The 21,647-nt window shown below is 37.2% G+C and overlaps 1 protein-coding gene across 1 annotated transcript in view; it reads right to left on the minus strand.

Annotated features, from left to right (window-relative positions):
- Positions 1–21,647, minus strand: part of CERS6 (ceramide synthase 6) — a 315,277-nt gene that overhangs the window by 130,877 nt on the left and 162,753 nt on the right. Inside the window, exon 4 of the mRNA XM_068544956.1 lies at positions 2,821–2,878. Coding sequence (XP_068401057.1) covers positions 2,821–2,878 — 58 coding nt within the window. The remainder of the gene's footprint in view (positions 1–2,820; positions 2,879–21,647) is intronic.

Genomic DNA, 21,647 nt, shown 5'->3' on the forward strand with positions numbered 1-21,647 from the left:
AATCTACGATGACTTGGTAAACCCAGGAAAATATGTATGTTCTCCCCACAGGATTAAGCCAATTCAAATTGGAAAGGCTAACAGCATTTAATAAAATTTAAGTATTCGGCCTGAATGTATTTGAATATGGCAGAGAAAACTCAAGCTATTCTTATACTAGAGATTGATACCTCATAGCCTCATCTATGAAATGAGGTATTTAGATGATAGGCATGATAACTTTTACATCTAAAATTCTATGGTTTTCAAAAATTTTTATTAATTGATTTGTTTTTTATTTTCCAAGATTCTCTATCATGGGTGCACGGTACTTTGCATTTGGTAAATATCTCTTTAACGGGAGCATAGAATTTCAGGGTAGAAAGGGTACTTAAGGTTACTTAATACACCCTAGAAGATGAGACGTATCAGATTCATTTGACCTAAAAGCAGAAGAAAATTGGACAGTGCAAGTTGCCTAGGTATTTTTCTAACAGCACATGTAATGATCCACATTTTGGATGCTGGGAATAAGAAGCAGCTGTGGCCTTTCATATTTTAAAATTGGTCCACTACCCTGCTATTTTATTTTAAAACATTTAGGGTATTGTGAAAATTGGAATTACCTTGTTTTGACTATTTCTGGTGCTGCCTTCATAATAATTTCTTTTCCTTTTGGTTAGATGGGCAAATATATTGTCCATTCCAACAAGCTACCAGAAACATATTTTAAATATCCATTAAAGTAAGTATTTAAAGTTCTAAACAGAAACAACGACTACATTAGGTTAAGTTTGCTAACTTAACTAAAGGAAGTCATGAGGTTAAGGTGGGCTGGTAAAGTGGGGAAAGTACTAGAATAAGAGATAGCAGTGTGCGTTTCACTTGAGATGCAACCCTTTCATAAACTCACTGTATGACCTCTGGAGTGCCATCTACCCTCTCTGGACTTCTGCTTCCTCAGCTGTGAAATGAACGAGTTGGACAAGATAGCTTATGAAGTCCTTCCCAGTTAGCTCATGTGGAGTCTATGCACACTTTTCTATCTCGCAGTATGACTAAACACTAAACTGTACAGCTCATACAAAACTGAGTGCTTCTTAGAGAGTATCAAAGGAAGAAACCCCAAATACGAATTAATCCAACAAGAACAACATCTATTTCTCCTTTCATTTTTAAGCATTTGTTATATCTAGAGGCAGCTGAAAGGAAACTGTTATAGTTTAAGGAACAACAATTTCCAGCAAACATTCTATTGACAAGCCCTTTTACTGCCTTCTACAGAGCCACTGAGGACTAGGGGGTGAAAACTACTCTCCTTCCATTCCGTCTGTGTCAGGGACAGAATGAAGCAGAGCTAAGTGTCAAAGTGCTTCCTGTTCTGATGACAGATGGCCAGGCTTGCTGAATGAGAGCTTTTAAAACAGACCACATCCTGCACATCTAGGGAAAAGGGCAAAAAAGTGCTCCTGGCTCTCACCATCTCTCCTTGCTCACCATCAAAGCCCTTCACCAACAGAACCCGACGTGAATTCCAAACTGTGACCTCAGTTAGCAACTCGACATTCCCATGAAGCCCAGCTCTCCTATGTCAGCTGAAATTCCATCCAAAACTATTTCCTCTTCCAAGGTAGTCAAGTTGGAAGCATAAAAGCTCTACAGCCATTCTTTCCATTTTTTCCCCTAGATACATAAATTTGAAAACTAGAACAGTAGGGTTCCAAAATAAGCACTTTCCACCACATTTATTTACCCCAGTTGAGAATGTCTTCATACTTAGAAATTTTACAGAGTGAAGTTCATTCTTTTAAATCTATTCAAGTGACCTCTGGGCCATGTAGTCTTATTAAGTGAAAAATAAGTGCAGTTACTAAAGGAAAAGACAAGTAAAAAGAATTATTTCCTCTAGGAAAATATGATATTGGGAAACAACTATCATTTATAATAGAATTTGCCAAGGGCAGACAATATCTTACAACTCAGACTTGAAAAATGAAAACGTATTTGCAATTTTCATATCAACATTTACATGAGAATTTACTAGTAAGGCGTGCCACTTGGCCCAATGCCCCAGTTTGAAAAAATTTTTTTGCTAAATAAAGATAACATTGATATCACTTTAAAGGGCAATACCATAAAACATTTTTTAAAATAATTTCCCATTTTCTGCCTACTCACTATTGCATGACTGTGAGAACGTCTTTGTGAGACTTGAAGTTAAGCAGCCTAACTTGTTAGTAGTGCCATTAAGCACTGAAATCAGAAGAAAAAGACTATGACGGCCTCAAAGAATTGCTTTCATAGGTAAAGGTGCCTTTGTTCATGCAGAAGAGCAAAATAGCAGCCAGGGAACACAGTCTATAAAAGGAATTGAATTTTCCACTGGCAGTTGGTGTTACCCTGTTGGTAGCTTTGCAAGACACTAAACTCTAATTTCTACTGATAAAGGCTACAGTGATAACACAAAATGCCACAAGTGATGTTTTCAAGTTGTGTGATGTGTGATGTGGAAACTCTAAATTCTTTCCAAGCCTGAGATGGATTTTATAAGGTTCTAATGCCCATAGGTAGCAAATAACCAACTAGAGTGGTCAATGGACTTAGTAACATCTATCACTGGAAAAACAGATTATTTTCAAAAGTATTTTCGGCAGATGCCTGAAAGTTGTTTACTACAAAGAATAAACCGCCAATATTTTTATAAATCAAAGAAAAATGTACAAATAATTCTTAGCAAGTGTGTTATGATTGTTTAAAATTCTACTACTGCCACAACATAAAAAATGAGACAGAGGCTTACAGTTACATAAGAATTACATAAAGTAACTTGACAGAACCTACCTTTTTCAGGAACCGGACTCCATAGGTAAATATATAAAGGCCAAATGAAAATTTCCACCTGTAGAAAGGTTAAAAAAAATTCTATGATATTCAATTTAAATATTTCACAGCACATTCTGAAATACGTGAGTGAAAAAAGTCCATTAAATGAACCCCCCCTACACACACCTCTGCCCCAACCAGGGATTAAACTTAATGAGCGATTTCAGTTCTGGCTAAACACATACACTTATGTGCATGGCATACTGCAAATATTTTAAATATTAATAATTATATTCATAACAAATTTTCTTTCACTCAGTTACTGTATTTGCCCATTTGCTCATCTTCTCTTCTACCAACATGTGAATTTCCTCTTGTTCATCGCTCATGAACGAACAGATTTTACAAATATGAAGGTATATAAGATAGCTTTGAATTCTTTGCCTGTTTCAGATATTAAGTAAATGACTTAACTTTTGTTCATATTTTTTTTAAATAAAAGGTATAATATTTTTAAATCAGGTAACATATTTTTCCTTCATCTTTTAACAAATTTTTATTGGCATCTTTCTGGATATTGCTAAGGGAACCCATTTGGAATCCAAATCATCCATCTGATGTGCAGCTGTTAACAACAACCTTATACCATCCCAAACTCTATGTCTAGCTGTTAGACATTCACTTTTTTAATGAGGAAAAAATTTTAAGTTCTCTTTCGATGACAAATGAATTGAATGTTTAAGTCTTTTAAAATACGAGACTTTATATAAAGACTTTATATAACTTATATACATAGTGTGTGTATATATACGGTTACTATGAAAAAAACTCTTATCCTGGTACTCAATTCCCGATTTTACTTCTTATATTTTCTGAGTGTGAATAGCTGTGCCTTTAAAAACTGATTGATTTCTCTAAATAGCATTCCTGAGGTCATGCTGTTCATGATATCTTGGGTTACAAGTTGTAAATGAACACAAAGGAGAAAGTGACTAGTCAACTTTAATTTGTCAGGAGGCAAATTGCTTTTTGTGTTTGCAAGCCATGTAAAAATTTCAAATAAGATTTTCTTATATTCTTTTTGAGATTCTTTTCCCATATAGGTTATTACAAAATATTGAGTATAGTTCCCTGTGCTATATAGTAGGTTATATTTATATTTATATATATTTATTGGTTATCTATTTTATATATAGTAGTGTATATATGTTAATCCCAAACTCCTAATTTATCCTCCCCCCCTTCCCCTTTGGTGACCATAACAAATAAGATTTTTTTGAAAAGTTTATTTTAGGAGATGATTCAGGTTACAGACAAAATTTTCTGGAAGAGATGACAGCTCTTTGGAAGTAAGAACTATGGTAGGGGGCCTCAGAGAGCTGAGTAAGACCCAATGGTAGACACAAGTGTCTCTGAGTTTTATTCCTGGACTGACTGACTCTTCAAACATGCTGGAATTCATGTCAGAACTAACACTGAGAGAAGAGCTTTGAACTTAAGGGTTGAAAATCGTCAACTAATAATCCATAAAGCCTGAATTCAGGAAGGAACAAAAAGCAACGATTCTAAAACCTCTTACAAAAGCCCTCTTGTAAGGAAGGGCAGTTCATATACTGCAGTATCAAAGTCAAGGACTTAATTTTAACCCCATCTCCATTATCAATTTTTGGTGGTTATGGGTGAAAAGTATCTGTGTGCTTCCTTCTGTTGGGATGCACAAATTCTAAATCAGAAGTTAAGACCAGGGATGGCTCCAAGGGTGTGTAACTTGTGCAGTTACACATGGTCCCATGCTTGGTTTAATGTTTTGCTGTCACTATCTCGAAATTCTTAATAATTGTTGAACAATGGGCCCCATATTTTATTTCGCATTGGGCCCTGCAAATTATATAGCTGGTTCTGGTAGAGATACATAGATTCTCCTAACTTCGAGCATATCTACTAATATCCCTTGACCTCAGTTCCATCTCTATAATGGGAGAGTGGGTTTATATTATACTGTTTCTGATATTTACACTGTTTTGATATATTGATGGCCTAAGGATTTGGTGGAACAAGTACTCTCCACTCCTCTTGAGCCCCTCCCACTCCTGATTGTATTAAACCAACCTACTTCACACATTTGCCAGTCATTTTTCTGGCCCCTGAAGACAACTGAATTTCCAACTCCTAGATTAAATGATTTATAACAGCTGTTTCCACTCTAAGACACTCAGATCAGGCAGTTTTTATGGATGACAAAAAAATTTATGGAAGTCACTGAAATCCTTACAATCACTCATGTAACTACATTTTCTTTCATAGAATGACCCCACTTTCATAAGACATAGGTTGTATTACAGGAACATGAATGCCTCCATCATTTGAATAACAACCTGTGATGAATATCTATAAGGCAGACTTTATTTCCACAAAATATCTACAGAAGCAAAATTTTCAAGCATTTTGCCACATTCGGAAAGTCCTTTTTTTTATTTGTGTAGTTTCATGTAAGTTACAGTTTTAAATGGTGTCTAGCTACCAGCCCCTGATAGAGCCTCTCTCAACCTCCTACTAAAATATCTATGAAAAGAAAGGTAAATAAAGGTGCATGCAACCACAAAAAAGGAAGAAATGACCTTCACCCTACTGCAAGAATCAGAGAATTTTACAACAGAAAAAAAGAATAAAATTAGATTTAAAAAATGTAATTAGAGGCAACAAGAAACAAGCCATGGGTCTTAAAAAAGGAACTAGGAAAATCTTAGTATATCTTCCTGTCTCCACTTTCTGCCATTTGTACAGAAATGCAAAAATCTGCCAGTCAGAAACCTAGACAGCTCTCTGTCATGAATGATACTTTTTGAGGCAGCGGGAGAATCCCCCCACCCCATCAATTAGTGACTGTTCAAAAGATGAGTGAGAAAAAAAGGGAGTACTTAGCATCCTGGGAGTTTCAGTTACAGAAAAGATGACTAAGGGGAAAGATGATCCACGGTGGTGTCACATTCTGGAGGTTGGAATTCTTATAATCCATATAAATGACAGAGAACAAGAAATGGAGATAGCTGCTCTACGTGAGATTCTTCTGGTCCATTGAAAGTGGGCCAAGGCCTACAAACATCAACCTGCTACAAGGGCAGAGGTCTAAAAGCGGACTTTTACTAGCAAAAAAGAGGACAGAGAGTGGGGTCAAGGTCAATGCATACATCTTCTCTATGAGCAGGTCTAGATGTATATTTCCAAATTCAGGAATGAAAAAACATCTAAATGTCAATGCAGGTCTACTAGGAAGTACTGCATAAATATGGAAAGAAAAGAGCATGCTAAAGATCAAAAGAAAGAATCATCTCCTAAAACTAACTCCCTAGAGGAAGGGATGTAATTTTTATGGAAGTATATGGTGCTGTTAAGGTATGTCCCCTAAAAAAATACGTCCCCTAAAAACAGAAGTAGAAAGCCATAAATTAGTAAAAGACTACTGGGCAAGATAAAAAGAGATTATAAGTGAAACAAAGAAGCAATACAAGGATTGTAAAAATTGAAGTGACAATATTATCCACATGAGGGGGAGTGGGGAGAACAACGTAGACACATCTTGCTTAAAATTAAAACATTGATGTAGAGGATAAACACCCCTATAGGGCTGGAGAAAAGAACCAATAGATGAAAGAAGACCCAAGATCTGGAGGACCAGAAAAACTAAGTCTAATTATAGGTGCTTCTGAGAAAACAAAAGTGACAGACTTAAACAGAAGTAATAATCAAACACACAACTGAAGAAGAAAAAACCGACTGAAAAGAAGAAATAAGGACCAAATTGTATCCCAAACAATATCAATTCAAAGCCACATTCTGACAAATTTTTTTTTAATTTTTTTAATTTTTTAACATCTTTATTGGAGTATAATTGCTTTACATTGTTGTGTTAGTTTCTGCTGTATAACAAAGTGAATCAGCTATATGTATACATATATCCCCATATCCCCTCCCTCTTGCGTCTCCCTCCCACCCTCCCTATCCCACCCCTCTAGGTGGTCACAAAGCACCGAGCTGATTTCCCTGTGCTATGCGGCTGCTTCCCACTAGGCTATCTATTTTACATTTGGTAGTGTATATATGTCTGACAAATTTTGAATCTTAGGGTTAAAAAGAAATCCTTCAATATCCATGCATGAAAACAAAAACAAGTCAACATACAAATCAAATGAAATATGTCACCATCAAAGGAACAATGTCCAGTCGTCTTAAATTCTCCTTTGCATCACTAAGTTTACAGAAGAGAGAGAAGGTTCCATCAAAGAAAGCTACTGCTAACCAAACTGCCTTTCATTTGTAAAGAAATATGAAAAATATTCTCACATATTCAAAAGCTCTGAAAATACATTACTCCTTAACTATTACTAAAAAATTACTTTGGTCAATTCTACCCCACCGAGATACAAATAAAAATTAAGAATTCAAAAAGTATAATTTTAGAACAAAAGGGCTATTGCTAACAACATAACTAATTGCCCTAAATTTCATTGCCCAATTAAATGCTATTGTTCTTAAGGGGCAATTTAATACAAAATCTTTAACAACAATAATCGAGGGATGAATTCTCAGATTATATTAATAGAAGCAGGGATTGGAGAAGGGAAGCATTAAATTTATTCTTACAGAGAAATTTTAAAAGACACCGTTGTCATTAAAGAAGATGTGGTACAGATATGCAATGGAATATTACTCAGCCATAAAAAGGAACGAAATTGGGTCATCTGTAGAGACGTGGATGAACTAGAGACTGTCATACAGAGTGAAGTAAGTCAGAAAGAGAAAAACAAATATCGTATATTAATGCATATATGTGGAACCTAGAAAAATGGTACAGATGAACCAGTTTGCAGGGCAGAAATAGAGACACAGATGTAGAGAACAAACGTATGGACACCAAGGGGGGAAAGCCTTGGGGGGGTGGGGGTGGGGGTGTGATGAATTGGGCGATTGGGATTGACATGTATACACTGATGTGTATAAAATGGGTAACTAATAAGAACCTGCTGTATAAAAAAATAAATAAAATAAAATTCAAAATAAAAAAAGACACCATTGTCATGCTAAGAGAAATATAGTTAAAGAATGTTTCTTTAAAAACTTAAAGATGATGGCTGGTTAAAGATGGCAATGTGAATGCATGAATTTACTTGTGTGCCTTTATGAATGTAGCACTAAACAGGCAGAAGAGGAATTTTGTTAAGGAAAGCATAAACTCAAAAGTACACAGAAAACAGGAGTGAGAACAACCACCCCATTTTGGAGCCTGGTTGCAGAACCAGGAGCTGGGTCCCAAGCTGTGGGTAGAGAATACTCAGAATCACCAGAGAATCACCAGAAAGAGCCCAGACGAGGAAGCAACTCTGCTAGGAACCTCTATTGGAAAGAGAGGCCTTAGGGATTAGCTTGCCCAAGTCCACACTGCTGCTAGGTGGCAAAACCAGGACACAAACCTAGTGCAGCACTGACTCGAAAGCCCCCTCTCAAATTCCACAGAATTAGCGTGCATTTCTATGCCTAGATGTGTTCCACTACATTTATTTGGACATGGAAATCTTTTATATCCATCAAGCCTGAAAATTAGAATGGAAAGCTAGTAAAAACTACCACCCACTGAATCTGGTTTATTGTCCTTATGCAGGAAGGCTGAAAGGGCTCTTTGTTAAAATCAAGACTAATAAAATGTGCCATAAAAGCAGGGAATCAGAGCGTTGAGGTCTTGTGTCTTACTGCCAGGTGTCACCCACATGGCACAGGGGTCCTAATCTATAGAGGAGACAGAAGCAGAGAAAGACATCCAGAACAAGCCCCCTGAGCTCAACTCAGCACACCATCCTAGAGAGAGGAAGGTAGCACATGGGCCATTTTCTTTACAACATTTCTGGAGTGCTGCTCTGTGCTAGCAGCTGTTCTAAGCACTTTACAAGTAGAAAGTCATTTAGTGAAACTATTCCACACAACAAGGTAGGTCCTGTTAACATCATCCCTAGTTTTTTTCAGATGAGGAAACAAGCACAGTGTGGTTTAATGACTTGCCCGGAGGTCACACAGCTAGTGAGGGAGAGCATGGGCACTATGGACCAGGCAGCATGGCTTCAACCTCCCAGCTCTTAAGCATTAGGCTCTGCTGCCTCTTCCTGATTTTATACACCTGAAAACTGAAGACAGTGTATTCAGCTGAAATGGTGTTTCTGACCAAGGGGCCATTCGTGGACACCGCATGATGAGAACGCTCTCTGTCCTGATGAATAGAAACGGGCTGCTTGCAAAACTGGAAACAGGGAAGGACTGCATTGGGGATTCTTTTCAATACCAGGGCACTTAAACAATACTGAGCTTGTCCACTAAAGTCCCCGGTTATTATCTGAGGGCCCTTCTCCATCTTATCCACTCATCCTGTCCTTGTACTGCAACACTATCCCTCCTTTGGGATTTGTGTCAAATGCTAGTTACACCAAAAAGCCACCTTTTCTGAATGTTGCAACACTGAAAGCATTGTAATTCTCTGACCATGTGTTTCTTACCTCCTTACCTCGTCTTTGATTACAGCCACAAACCTCTGATTTGCTTGTGAGTTCCAAGTGGGTACGCCTGAATCTTACTTATCTTTGTGTTTCTGACAGCAAACAGAGTGTCTGACGAGAAATAGCTCCTAAATTGACATCTGAATTTTTATTAACGGTGTGAGTACTCCCCTTGACTTCTCTACTTTTAGCTTTATTTTAACCAAAATTGTCCTTACTCAAATAATTTTATCAACTATTTCCATAAACTGTGCAAAATATGTATAGGAAAGGGAAAAGACATGCCAAATGCTGCTAACACAATTTTTTACATGACCCAAAACAGGAGGAATTTGGAATCAAAGAAAGTCAACTCTGGAATGGTCTAAATAATAAAAAAAAATACTGTATTGAGTACAAAACTAGGATACATTGTTAGGACACACAAAAAATAGCATATAGTTCCTTTGATTCTAATTGAATTTATTAATTTTGAGACATTTCCATTTTAGCTGTTCCATAATCTAAGGAAAGAAAAAAAATCATTGCTTATCAAATACATAACGAAGAGTGAAGTAGGGCTTATATCTGTTTTTTCATAAAATTTAATATTTAATATAAACATGTCACTATATCTTGCAAATTATTACAAACAAAGTGAAACTATGGAGTTTGATAAATGAGAATGTATTTTGAAATAAATTAGTATAAACTATGTATATTGATACAGTCATCCCTCAGTATCCATGGAGCGTTGATTCCAAATATCAATATCAAATAACAAAATCCAAGGATGTTAAAACCCCTTATATAAAATGGTGTAGTATTTGCATACAACCTATACACATTTTCCTGTATACTTTAAATCATTTCTAGAATACCTCATACAATGTAAATGCTATGTAAATAGTTGCTAGTACATGGCAAATTCAAATTTTGCTTTTTGAAACTTTCTGGAGTTTTTTTTTCCCAAATATTTTCAATCCTTGGTTGGTTGAATTTGTGGAAGTAGAACCCACAAATACAGAGGGCCAACTGTACTTTAAAATACATAAATCTATCCTTTTACCTCTAAGTACAAAAAGACTAAATTCCTATTTTTCTACAAAAACTCAAAGCTGATGACTTTCATAAAGTATGAACAAAGAGATAGTATAAACATATTACACTCGTATTACACTCATATTTCATCTCTTCTCCAGTCAAGTACAACAGGACTTATGAAAACCCTTCGAAGGGGTTTCTGTATTATACCGGACACATTCACTTCCACAAGAGTTTTGAAGTGAAGTAATTGTGGCTTCAAACTTAATACAATAGTCATCTTTATGAAGTGAACAGTACTTCTACTTACTAGGCTCTCTTTGAGGATCACCTATGTATTTTTATTAAGACAGTAATAGCTGGCATTCCTTGAGTACTTATTTTATGCCTGGTACCATCATAAGAGTTTCGTATGTATTAACTTATTTGCATCTTATGCGAACCCTATGGGGTAGGTGCTACTATCATTCCCATCTTACAGACACAGAGAAACTATTTAGGTCACTTGCCTAAAAACACAGTTATAAAGTAATGAATTTGGGGATTCAAATCCAGGCAATCTGATTCCAGAGACCACATTCCTTTCTACTAAATATCCCCTCTTTATTTTAACACAAAAGTTAAAATAGAAGGGTTTTTTGTTTTTTGTTTTTGCCAAGAACATTACTCTATAGCTCTTTCTCCTATCACATTAGGCAAAATCAGTGGAGTTACTCTGACAGCTGCAGCCTCCACTTTCAAGCTCCTTTTCGATACTAAGGCAGGAGGACAAGTAGGACTTTCTCTGTTGTCTTCTCTTCCTTTCTCCACAAATGTAAAGCACATACTCAAGGTGAAATGACTTGGCTACAGTCTTAGTTAGAGCTGGTGTCATGAGTGAATGCTGCATATCCTAGTAGGACCATAGCTCACCGAGGGCAAGGATTTGGTCTTATGGGTGTTTTATTGTAACATCAGTAGATTTCTGTATATATAAATCAGAGTTATCCATCTCCCATTTTTTATGTGTTCGAACACGAGCTTTTCTTAACAGTCTTGTTCTACCAAACAGCCTTGTTCTTCACCACCGAAGGTAGTGATCCCTGGGAGTCCATCCACACCCTTGTTCTACCGATGAAAACATCAGGTTCAAAGAAATGTGTAACTTCTCTACATTCCCAGGTAACTTGGTGAAAGAAAAGAGGTCTCCCCAGTTTTCACACCAGGTCTCCTTTGTTCACATCTTGTGTCCCTATGGCCTTAAAGTCAGGACTAGAAACAGACAACGACACCGTAAGTTTCAGAAAATACTCGGCAGACACCTGATACACAGCCAATTCTCTAAGGAGGTAGTGTAATGTCCATTAGTGCACAGACATCACATTTCACAAATTAAGCCAACACCTAAATTTCTTTTTACAAAGCCACAGGTGTCAGACTTCTATTTGTTTGTTTGGGTGGTTGGTGGGTTGGCTGGACTCTTGGTTTGTAGAACAAAATAAGGCCCCTCAATTATATTTTGCATTTAATAAGTCTAACAAAGCCATTGGGCGTCATTGAATCATGTTAATGATGCAGACACAATACTTCTTTCTTGTTCCACAGGCTTTTAGCCAAAATACCTCCCCCAAAAGATTAGTTTTCTTTACATTTAGAACACAGTATTTTGAAATTAAGATAGACCCAAAGTCTTAGTTAAATAACTGGTAGGTTTCAACTGAGAACATTTTTTTAAAGAGGTAATGATTTTTAAGTCAGTATTCTCCTTTTCAAGCTATTACTGGGACACTAATTGTATTACTTGAGTACAATAGAGATGTTCATCAACTAGGGAGAAAGTAAATTGACTTTAGTTTGAAAAACATCCCACATAGCTTAAAGAATAAAACAAAGGTGAGATTAAAGATTCCTTTTTTGGAAGGAATACAATCTAAATGGTATACAATCTAAATTCCCAGGATAGCCTTCAAACTTTCATTAGTTTAGGAATCCAAAGAAAAACTCTAGCTAGGGGAAAAGATGTGACTCATCCCATGGACTGATTATGCAGACCTGAGTTTTCGCCATAAAGCAAACATTTCCTGAAATTATTTCTATCTCCGTCAATAATTAACTCTGTGACTCCAAATAGTTTTCCTCATTTGCTCAGCTGTTTCTCTGTTTGAGAAGCAACAGTCTTATCAATGCAATCACTGAGGTTGGAGGTAAGTCAAACCTATTCACTTCATTTTCAGGGCAAAGGTGAACTTAATTTGAGCAGAACTGTCTTCACTAAATCACTGATTCAAAGAACAGGTTAAGCACTTACGTAAGTTTGGTAATACGCAAAATAACGCTACATCTTTCATGAATATATATACTTATATAAATATACACACATATATATATATAGCATAAAAATAAAGAAGGAAATATAAACACCAAATTCAGGATAGAGATTGCCTCTGGAGGGTAGATTAGACAGAGAAGGGGTATACAGGGAGCCTCAGCTGCTTCTGTAATATTTTAATCCTTTAAACAGGATTGGATAGAGCTCAGAGGGTCTTTGTTATATCAGTCTCTGTATTTAAAAATACTTCATTATTAAAAAAGGTAACATGAATAAGAATTATGTTCAGTAAAAACATATAAAATGACTGTCTTTTTCTTTTCTCACACCTAGAAACTATGAATGGCTTGTTCTTTATGTACCATCAGCCAAAGCATCCTTTTCTAAGCATTATAACTAATTTTACTCTTTTCCTGTCATTATATTCATGCTTTTAGGGCGAAAATTGCCATTGGAAATGTTTCAGGTATTGTCTGCATTTATGCTGACTTCTAAATCTACTGTGCTCCATTTCTTAGATTTAACTATGATTTAGATATTGGTGCTTTTTTTTTTTAACGCTTTGTTTATAAGTTCTATCAGCAGTCAAATTTTACTGATTCTCTCTTCAGTTCTCTACTGAGGTCTATTTTTTTATCTCCAGGTTGACTTCCCTTGTCAAGTGCCCAGCAAGGTGGAACTCCGCATCGCTGGCGTTTGTCCCTTCCCATGAGTCTTTCCAACACCAGTCCCAGGCCTCTACACTCTACTCAAAGCACATCTGCCAAAAACCAGTCTCCACAAATTACACTTCTGTTAGGTCATTCTGCCTGTAAAATATTTCTCCTTACTCCTATAATTCCCCTGAATATAGACTAAACGTATAATTGTGATCTTAAAGTCCATTCATTTATAATCAAGTTTGAAAGGCCATGATTTGTGGAAATCAGAAAAAGATAAATGAGCATTTTCCAGCTAACACTTGTCTAGGATAAGGATAAAGGAAGGAATAAAACCAAGAGTGCTCTCCTGTTGCCAAAAATAAAATTAGTCAATATGACTTTGGAACATGCACTTGCAAATGTCACAATTCTTAAGTATGTGGGTGAGGCAAAAGCAGCCGAATATTTATTACCATCTAGCATCAAACTAATGTAGTGTGCCCCTTGAACATCAAGTGCTTTCATAGTCTCTACGTAATTTTTTTTCTTTTCTGAAAGCAGACTGAAGACAAGGAGTCATTTGTTCAGATGCTGTGATTGCATAGGAAAGAAGCAAATGGGAACTAACGGTACTTCAGTTTGCAAAAGGTAAATACTTTTGAATTTAAGAAAGAAATTAATTTGCCCCTCTCTACTGCCCTGTTTGGTGTCAACTTTCTGCCGCGGGCTCTCCTGCACATGTCATAACTGGACGAGAGACTAAGCAGCAGACCGTTCACAGGGATCAGGGTGGAGACCCTCCTTACCCTTAAATCCTGCCTACAACTCTAGTATAAAATTTCTTTAGTTTCCTCATCTGAAAATGGGGATAAAAATACCTATTTTTTAGGGCTGTTAGAATTTAATGAGAAGTGAAAGAAAAAATTAAAATACAGAGAGAGGGCTTCCCTGGTGGCGCAGTGGTTGAGAATCTGCCTGCCAATGCAGGGGACACGGGTTCGAGCCCTGGTCTGGGAAGATCCCACATGCCACAGAGCAACTAAGCCCATGAGCCACAATTACTGAGCCTGCGCGTCTGGAGCCTGTGCTCCGCAACAAGAGAGGCCGCCATAGTGAGAGGCCCGCGCACCGCGATGAAGAGTGGCCCCCCTTGCCACAACTAGAGAAAGCCCTTGCACAGAAACGAAGACCCAACACAGCCATAAATTAAAAAAAAAATACAGGGAGAGATGCTCAGGAATGGACCCTAGGATGCTAACTGGGCTCATTCTTAATTCACTTGCCCTGACGCACCAGTCTCACCATGCAAACACTAAAAATCATAAACATGTCTCACCTCCTGGAGCTTTTTTTTTTTTCATCTTTTTTCCACCCACACCCACACCTCTCATCCCACAGCTCCTTCAGCCTGTTTGCCACCACACTCTCCACCTGGACTTTTAAGTTATCTGTGAAGAATACCCATGTGTACATGTAGATGTTTATGTATGTACACACATAGATACATATATTATGTAAATATAGGTATATGTATGTGTATATACACACATATCTATGTATGTGTATATGTATATGTATGTACGTATAAAAGTTAAATCCAAGAATGTCAAGGATCTTCCAATCGGAAACAAATACAGGTATGTAGGCTTCTGACCTAGTAGCCTCTACTTGGGAGGATGATGTTCTTGCTCCTTCCTCTATTAGAGAAAGAAACATAATCAGACAAACAATTTGTAATCACTGAGGTATTTTCCAAAAAAGTCAGTCAACCTGTACTCCCGTATAAGAAAATAAGCCATTTCACAAAATTGAACCTAGTTACAACACACACAATGAAATTCTTGGCTGACTAGTTGATGCCATGTGAGTTGTATGCTGATTGAAAGGGTAATGAGTTGCCCACACACCAGCTATATTCATACTGTGGCACCTCATGTTTTAAATAACCTGAACCCTCCTTTCACTATAAGCATTGGAAGATAGTGGCACTGAGCTGCCCACTTCAAAGTAGCATCATGCTACCAAAAACTGTTAGCATTCATAAATGAATTCGGTAAAGTTGCAGGATATGAAATCAAGGTACAGAAATCTGTGACATTTCTATACACTAATAAACTATGAGCAAGAGAAATTAAGAAAATAATCTCATTTACAATTGCATCAAAAAGAATAAAATACCTAGAAATAAATTTAACCAAGGATGTGAAAGATCTGTACACTGAAAACTGTAAGACACTGATGAAAGAAATTGAAGAAGACACACACACAAAAGGAAAAATATTCCAGGCTCATCAATTGGAAGAATTAATAGTTAAAATGTCCATACTACCCAAAGCAACCTACGGATTCAATAGAATCCCTACCAAAATGCCAAGGGCATATTTCACAAAACTAGAACAAATAAATCTAAAATTTGTATGGAACTACAAAAGATCCTGAATGGCCAAAACAATCTTGAGAAAGAATAACAAAGCTGGAGACAACACGCTCCCTGATTTCAAACTCTACTACAAAGCTATAGTAATCAAAACAGTATGGTACTGGCACAAAAACAGACACATAAATCAATGGAACAGAATAGAGAGCCCAGAAATAAACTCACACATATATGGACAACTAATCTACAACAAAGGAGCAAAGAACATAGAATGGAGAAAGGACAGACTCTTCAATAAATGGTGCTGAGAAAACTGGACAGCTACATGTAAAAGAATGGAACTAGACCATGATCTTACACGACAAACAAAATTAACTCAAAATGGATTAAAAACGTGAATGCAAGACATGAAACCATAAAATTCCTAGAAGAAAACATAGGTGGTAAACTCACCGACATTGGTCTTAGAGATATTTTTGTGGATCTGACTCCAAAGGCAAGGGAAACAAAAGCAAAAATAATCAAGTGAGACTACATCAAACTAAAAAGCTTCTGCACAGCAAATGAAACCATCATCAAAACAAAAAGGCAACATACTGAATGGGAGAAAATATTTGCAAATCAATATTGAATAAGGGGTTAATTTCCAAAATATATAAAGAACTCATATAACTCAACAACAACAACAAAACAACCTGATTAAAAAATGGGGAGAGGATCTGAAGATATTTTTCCAAAGAAGACATACAGATGGCTAACATGTACATGAAAAGATGCTCAAAGTTGTCAGTAATTATCAGGGAAATGCAAATCAAAACCACAATGAGCTATCACCTCCAACCTATTAGAATGGCTATTATCAAAAAGGTAAGGAATGACAAATGTTGACGAGGATATGGAGAAAAGGGAACTCTCATATACTGTCGGCAGGGATGTAAATTGGTGCAGTCACTATGGAAAACAGTATGGAGATTTCTCAAAAAACTAAGAATACAACTACCATATGACCCAGCTGTTCCACTTCTAGGTATTTATCCAAAGAATAAGAAAACAGTAATTCAAAAAGATATATGCAACCCCATGTGCTTTGCAGCAATATTGACAATAGCCAAGATACAGAATCAACCTAAGTGTCTGTCAATGAATGAATGGATAAAGAAAATGTGATATAAACACACACACACACACACACACACACACAGGAATATTATGCAGCCATAAAAAAGAATGAAACTTGTCATTTTTGACAACATGCATGGATCTTGAGGGCATCATGCCAAGTGAAATAGACCGAGAGAGACAAATACCATATGATCTCACTTACATGTGGAATCTGAAAAACAAACAAAAGCAAGCTCACAGATACAGAGAACGGATCAGTGGTTGCCAGAGGTGGGGGGAGAAATGAGTGAAGGGAGTGAAATGGGCGAAGCAAATCAAAAGGTACAAGCTTCCAGTTATAAAATTAATAAGTCATGAGAATGTAAAGTACAGCATGGCAACTATAGTCAACAACACTGTGTTGCATGTCTGAAAGTTGCTGAGAGGACATCTTAAAAGTTCTCATCGCAAGAAAAAAAAAAATCCTGTAACAACGTATGGTGATGGATATTACCTTACTGTGGTGATCATTTCACAATGCACATATATAAATACAAATCATTATGTCTGTACACCTGAAACTAATATAGTGTTGTATGTCAATTATAGTTCAACAGAAAATAACTAAAAAATAAACTAGCATCATGACCTCTCGTACTAGCTAGCATTACATGGTATGACATACTGACTGTAAAGCTATACTTAGAAATTAATAAACAGCATGAAACAAAGGGATAAGCATGAGATTTCCAATCAGGAGACACTGTAATCATCCTCTGATGCTCTCAAAATGACCTTGGGCAAATTCAAGTCTTTTCTGGAGAAGCAGTCAGACCTTTAAGGTCTCTTTGAACTCTTATGTGTTGAGTCTTAGTCATATTTTGATCCTGCAGTATTTGACAAAACTGGCCATTCTCCTTTGCCTGAAAAGCTGCTGCGTTGCTCTTTTCCTCTTTTGTCCCAACTCTCCAAAGTCAGAATACCCAGGGTTCCATCCTCAGCCTCCGTTTCACTCCATATGCTCCCGCTAGTGAAATCACCCACTCCCTGTATGCTGTGCGATAGCTGCCTCTAACCGGCTTCATAAGGCTGGATACCCAAACACCAGACCTCTCCATCAATACAGGCACCTTGGACTCAAGATTAAACATTTCTTATCTCTCTCCCAGAAATCCACTCTGTTTCTGACATATCTTTATCAAAGACATTATTATCCACTAAGTTTCCTCTCCTCCTCCTTCAACCCCTATCTCCCATCAGTCATCAAATCTAAAAGTTCTACTTTGGAAATATTCCTTTCATTTATCCTCTTTGCTCTATTCCCTGGTCCAGCACATGTAGTTTTCATCTCTCTTGAAGGGTGGGCTAGCCTTTGCCAAGCTCCACAGACAGACATTTAAGCCAGGATGTCAACTGATTGATTGAATCATGAGAAAAAGAACAGTCGCACAGTCCAGAAAATTTGCTTTGGCATGAATGAGAGTTTCTCTTCCTACAGGAAAACCTACACAGAAATCCAGAGTATAATCAGAAGATTGATTGCAAAACAGAACAAGAAGAGTTGGTGATCTGAAGATGGGCCTAAGGCACTTTCGCCAAAGAGCACATCTTACCATTTCAGAAGCCAACACTCCTTTTCCCCGCTGCTTTAATAAACTCAGCCAACCTATACCTCAGAACGTCCCATTATAACGTGCCTGCACCCCTACCCTTTTCTCAGCTGGGTGAAGCTAATCAAATGTTGCCCTAGCCAGGCCTGGAACCACCTCTTTAAGGGGACTTGACAAATCTCATTTCTAATCCATCATATGTTGATTCCTTTTTTTTTTTTTTTAACCTTAACCCTAAGTTTGGAAATAATGAACACATACATACTTGTCTCCATGTATTGCTTACAAATATTATCTCTCAGGTATCAGGGCTGCTTTCCATCTTCTGAATTGCCCATTCACCTTTATGCCTCAGCACCTTTGCTCATACCTTTCTCTCCTGGGACTTCTTTTCCTCTTTATCCAGCTCAACTTATCATGACCTTTCTGAAATTTTCCCTGGTCCCCACCCCCCAAGGCAGAAGTGTTTGTCCCCATAATGTACTGTTCTAATATTAATATTTATTATAGTTATCCTTTAAGAGACCAACCACCAGTTGGATTTTCAGTTCTGAGTGAAAGATCTGTGCCTTAATTCTGCCCAGGACTAACATTAGGGAGGCTACGTTTGCACTCTCTGGGCTAGAATACTGGATCCATCATTTTCAAACAGTCTTTGTGAGCATGGGCGCTCCCTGTGACTCTATCACCTGGTCTGTAAAATGAAGATAGTAACACCTATTCAAAGGGTTTGAGAGAGGATTAAATGAGACAATACTTGTAAAGTGCACAGAATAGCATTTCAATGCATGGCAAGTGTTCAATAACTTAACTATCTTTACTATTTTTATATAGCATATATATGACAGATACCCCATAAATGATTTCCGAATTAAGCTTTATGATTAACTGTATGGGCCAGTGCCAATGGCTAGACACACCACTAAACTACAACATGACTTTAGGACAGACATTTCGTATGACATTTGAAGATACAAGGGTAGAGGAGGCCTTCATTCTATTAAAGTTGTTAAGCAGTGGGTCATGTAAATGAGACTCTCTGTTGCTTCATTATTAAGTTTATGTGTCGGAATTTGGCTGACTTCTTATTTTCCCCTTGTTTGCAGCTTTAAAGTTATTGAATATTTAATGCTACAAAACCACTTGAGATTGCTGCTACACTAAATCTGCACATTGTACAAGCAGCTCTGAAAATGTTAAGAGTAAAATTTAGTAGAGCTGGGAAGTGAAAAGTACAGAAGGGAATTTCCATGGCAATGTGGTGTTATAAATAAAATATGATACATGGAGTAATCGATCACCGAACATGTACAGATGAAGAGAATGAGTTTATGTTTATTCAGAGGTTTTTTAACTCCTTTGCTTTGAGATATTTTATAGCCACAAAATTATATACCTGAACTCCAAGGTCATAATCTAAAACCTGTAAACCCATAGCCTCTAAGCAAGATGTTGCAAACTTAAATTCTTCGGGGACCAGGCCTGCCAGACAAACAAGGAGATGGTTAGGCTAAGCTCTCGGTACCGGATGAATGGCCACTGGCACTCAGTTTCCATGTTGGCAATGGGACAGGAGGTGCTCAGGTCTGTGGCAATTTCAATACCCTATTGAAATAAGGGTCAGTCAAATGTCAAGAAGAATCCAAACTCAATTGTGGCCAGATTTTTCCCGTTTTTCAGAGAAAGCTAGCAATCTGATATGTTACATATTTTATATGAAATCTGATTTTTTAAATAAATGCTGGCAATTAACTCGATTGAAAAATAAAACACCAAACAGGCCAAACAAAATTCATCTTGAAGGCTGGATTCAACTTGGGGTCACCAGTTCACAACAGTTGCTCTAAGCTTTTTACTTTCATATGTGGCAGAAATGGGTGGGATGTTTTATTTCTAACCCTTACTCTCTAAACTACATGAATAAGCCAGAATGAAACTCTTTGCTTTCCTGAGGCATGGAATTTTTGTGGGTAAAATTTCACCCTCATTCTCTGATGACCTAATGAACTCTTGCTCGGTTCTCAGAAAATGTCCAGCAACCAAAACTGGACAGAAGTCAAATCAAAGAAATTCTATTTGTAATTATGCTCACAAACAGATAGCCATTCATTAAGGAGGATAAATTGAGGAATTATGAAATGCCTAGACATCTGGGAGTCTAAATATGAATAGGTCACGGTCCCTCTCTCAAGGAGCTGACAATCTACTAAGCTGTTTCTTGAGGGGCTACAGCTGCAAATCTAAGGAAGCCTTACCTATTCGAGATCATCATTCACATCCTCTGTCTGCACTCCCAGCTTGGGACAATACCCGGACAGTAATCTTTATTTCATGATCATCCTGCCCCGGTGTCACTAGGCAAAAAGGCCTGGAAAACTCAGTCCTTTCACATCAGATCTGGAAATCTTGTTAAGATGGAGATGGTGTCATACCCTGTCCCTTCTCTCCATGAGCTGAAGAGAGGGACTGGTGAGTAGAGATGCAGTGGGGAACCAGGCAGAAAACCCAAGAAAAAGTTCCACTGGGCCCAATGTCCAAATCCTCAATGTTTCCCCAATGTCCAGATCCCCTGAAGACTTTTGTAGTAACACAGAGCAGGAGAGATGGTCAGGAGATCAGTGGCTCCAACACAAGGGAAAAGGGGGCTTTCATTATGCGTCTGGAAGTCCCTGCCCCATGTTAGTGGAATAATGGAGGAAAAGCTCATGGGGATGGGAGATGAGAGTGACAGGGCCTGTTCTGGTCCCTTTCTGAACCTAAAAAGGAGTTGGGGTTAAAGGATTCTTGACATAATCAAACATTTATCGGAATGAACTATTATATTCTTGTATTTCCTTTCCTTTACAAATAAAAAGGTTAGTAAAGGTATATTAATGTTCACACTTGGAGAAACAACAATAAAAATAATTATTACAAAAATGTTTATCACACTGTCAAAGTTTTGATCATAGATGTTTTTAAGTCTGAAAAGGTATAATGAAAGGAGGAAGGGCAAGGGGAGTGGGCAGGTGGGGATGCAGGGAGGCAGTCGGTAAGACATTTACAACTAGAGTTATGATAGCAAATCAGTCACTCATAGATGATGGCAAATATTAATGGTAAAACAATTCAAGTTACAAAATAAAATGTATTCACAATTTTCCTGGAACATCTATACTATGTAATTCAAGGCAGAGATATACAATCACACAGACAAATTGATTTTCAAGTGGTTCCTTGTAATCACTTGTACATATTTGGGATGTA

Source organism: Eschrichtius robustus, chromosome 5 (genome assembly GCF_028021215.1).
Source record: "Eschrichtius robustus isolate mEscRob2 chromosome 5, mEscRob2.pri, whole genome shotgun sequence".
Classification (NCBI taxonomy): Eukaryota; Metazoa; Chordata; class Mammalia; order Artiodactyla; family Eschrichtiidae; genus Eschrichtius; species Eschrichtius robustus.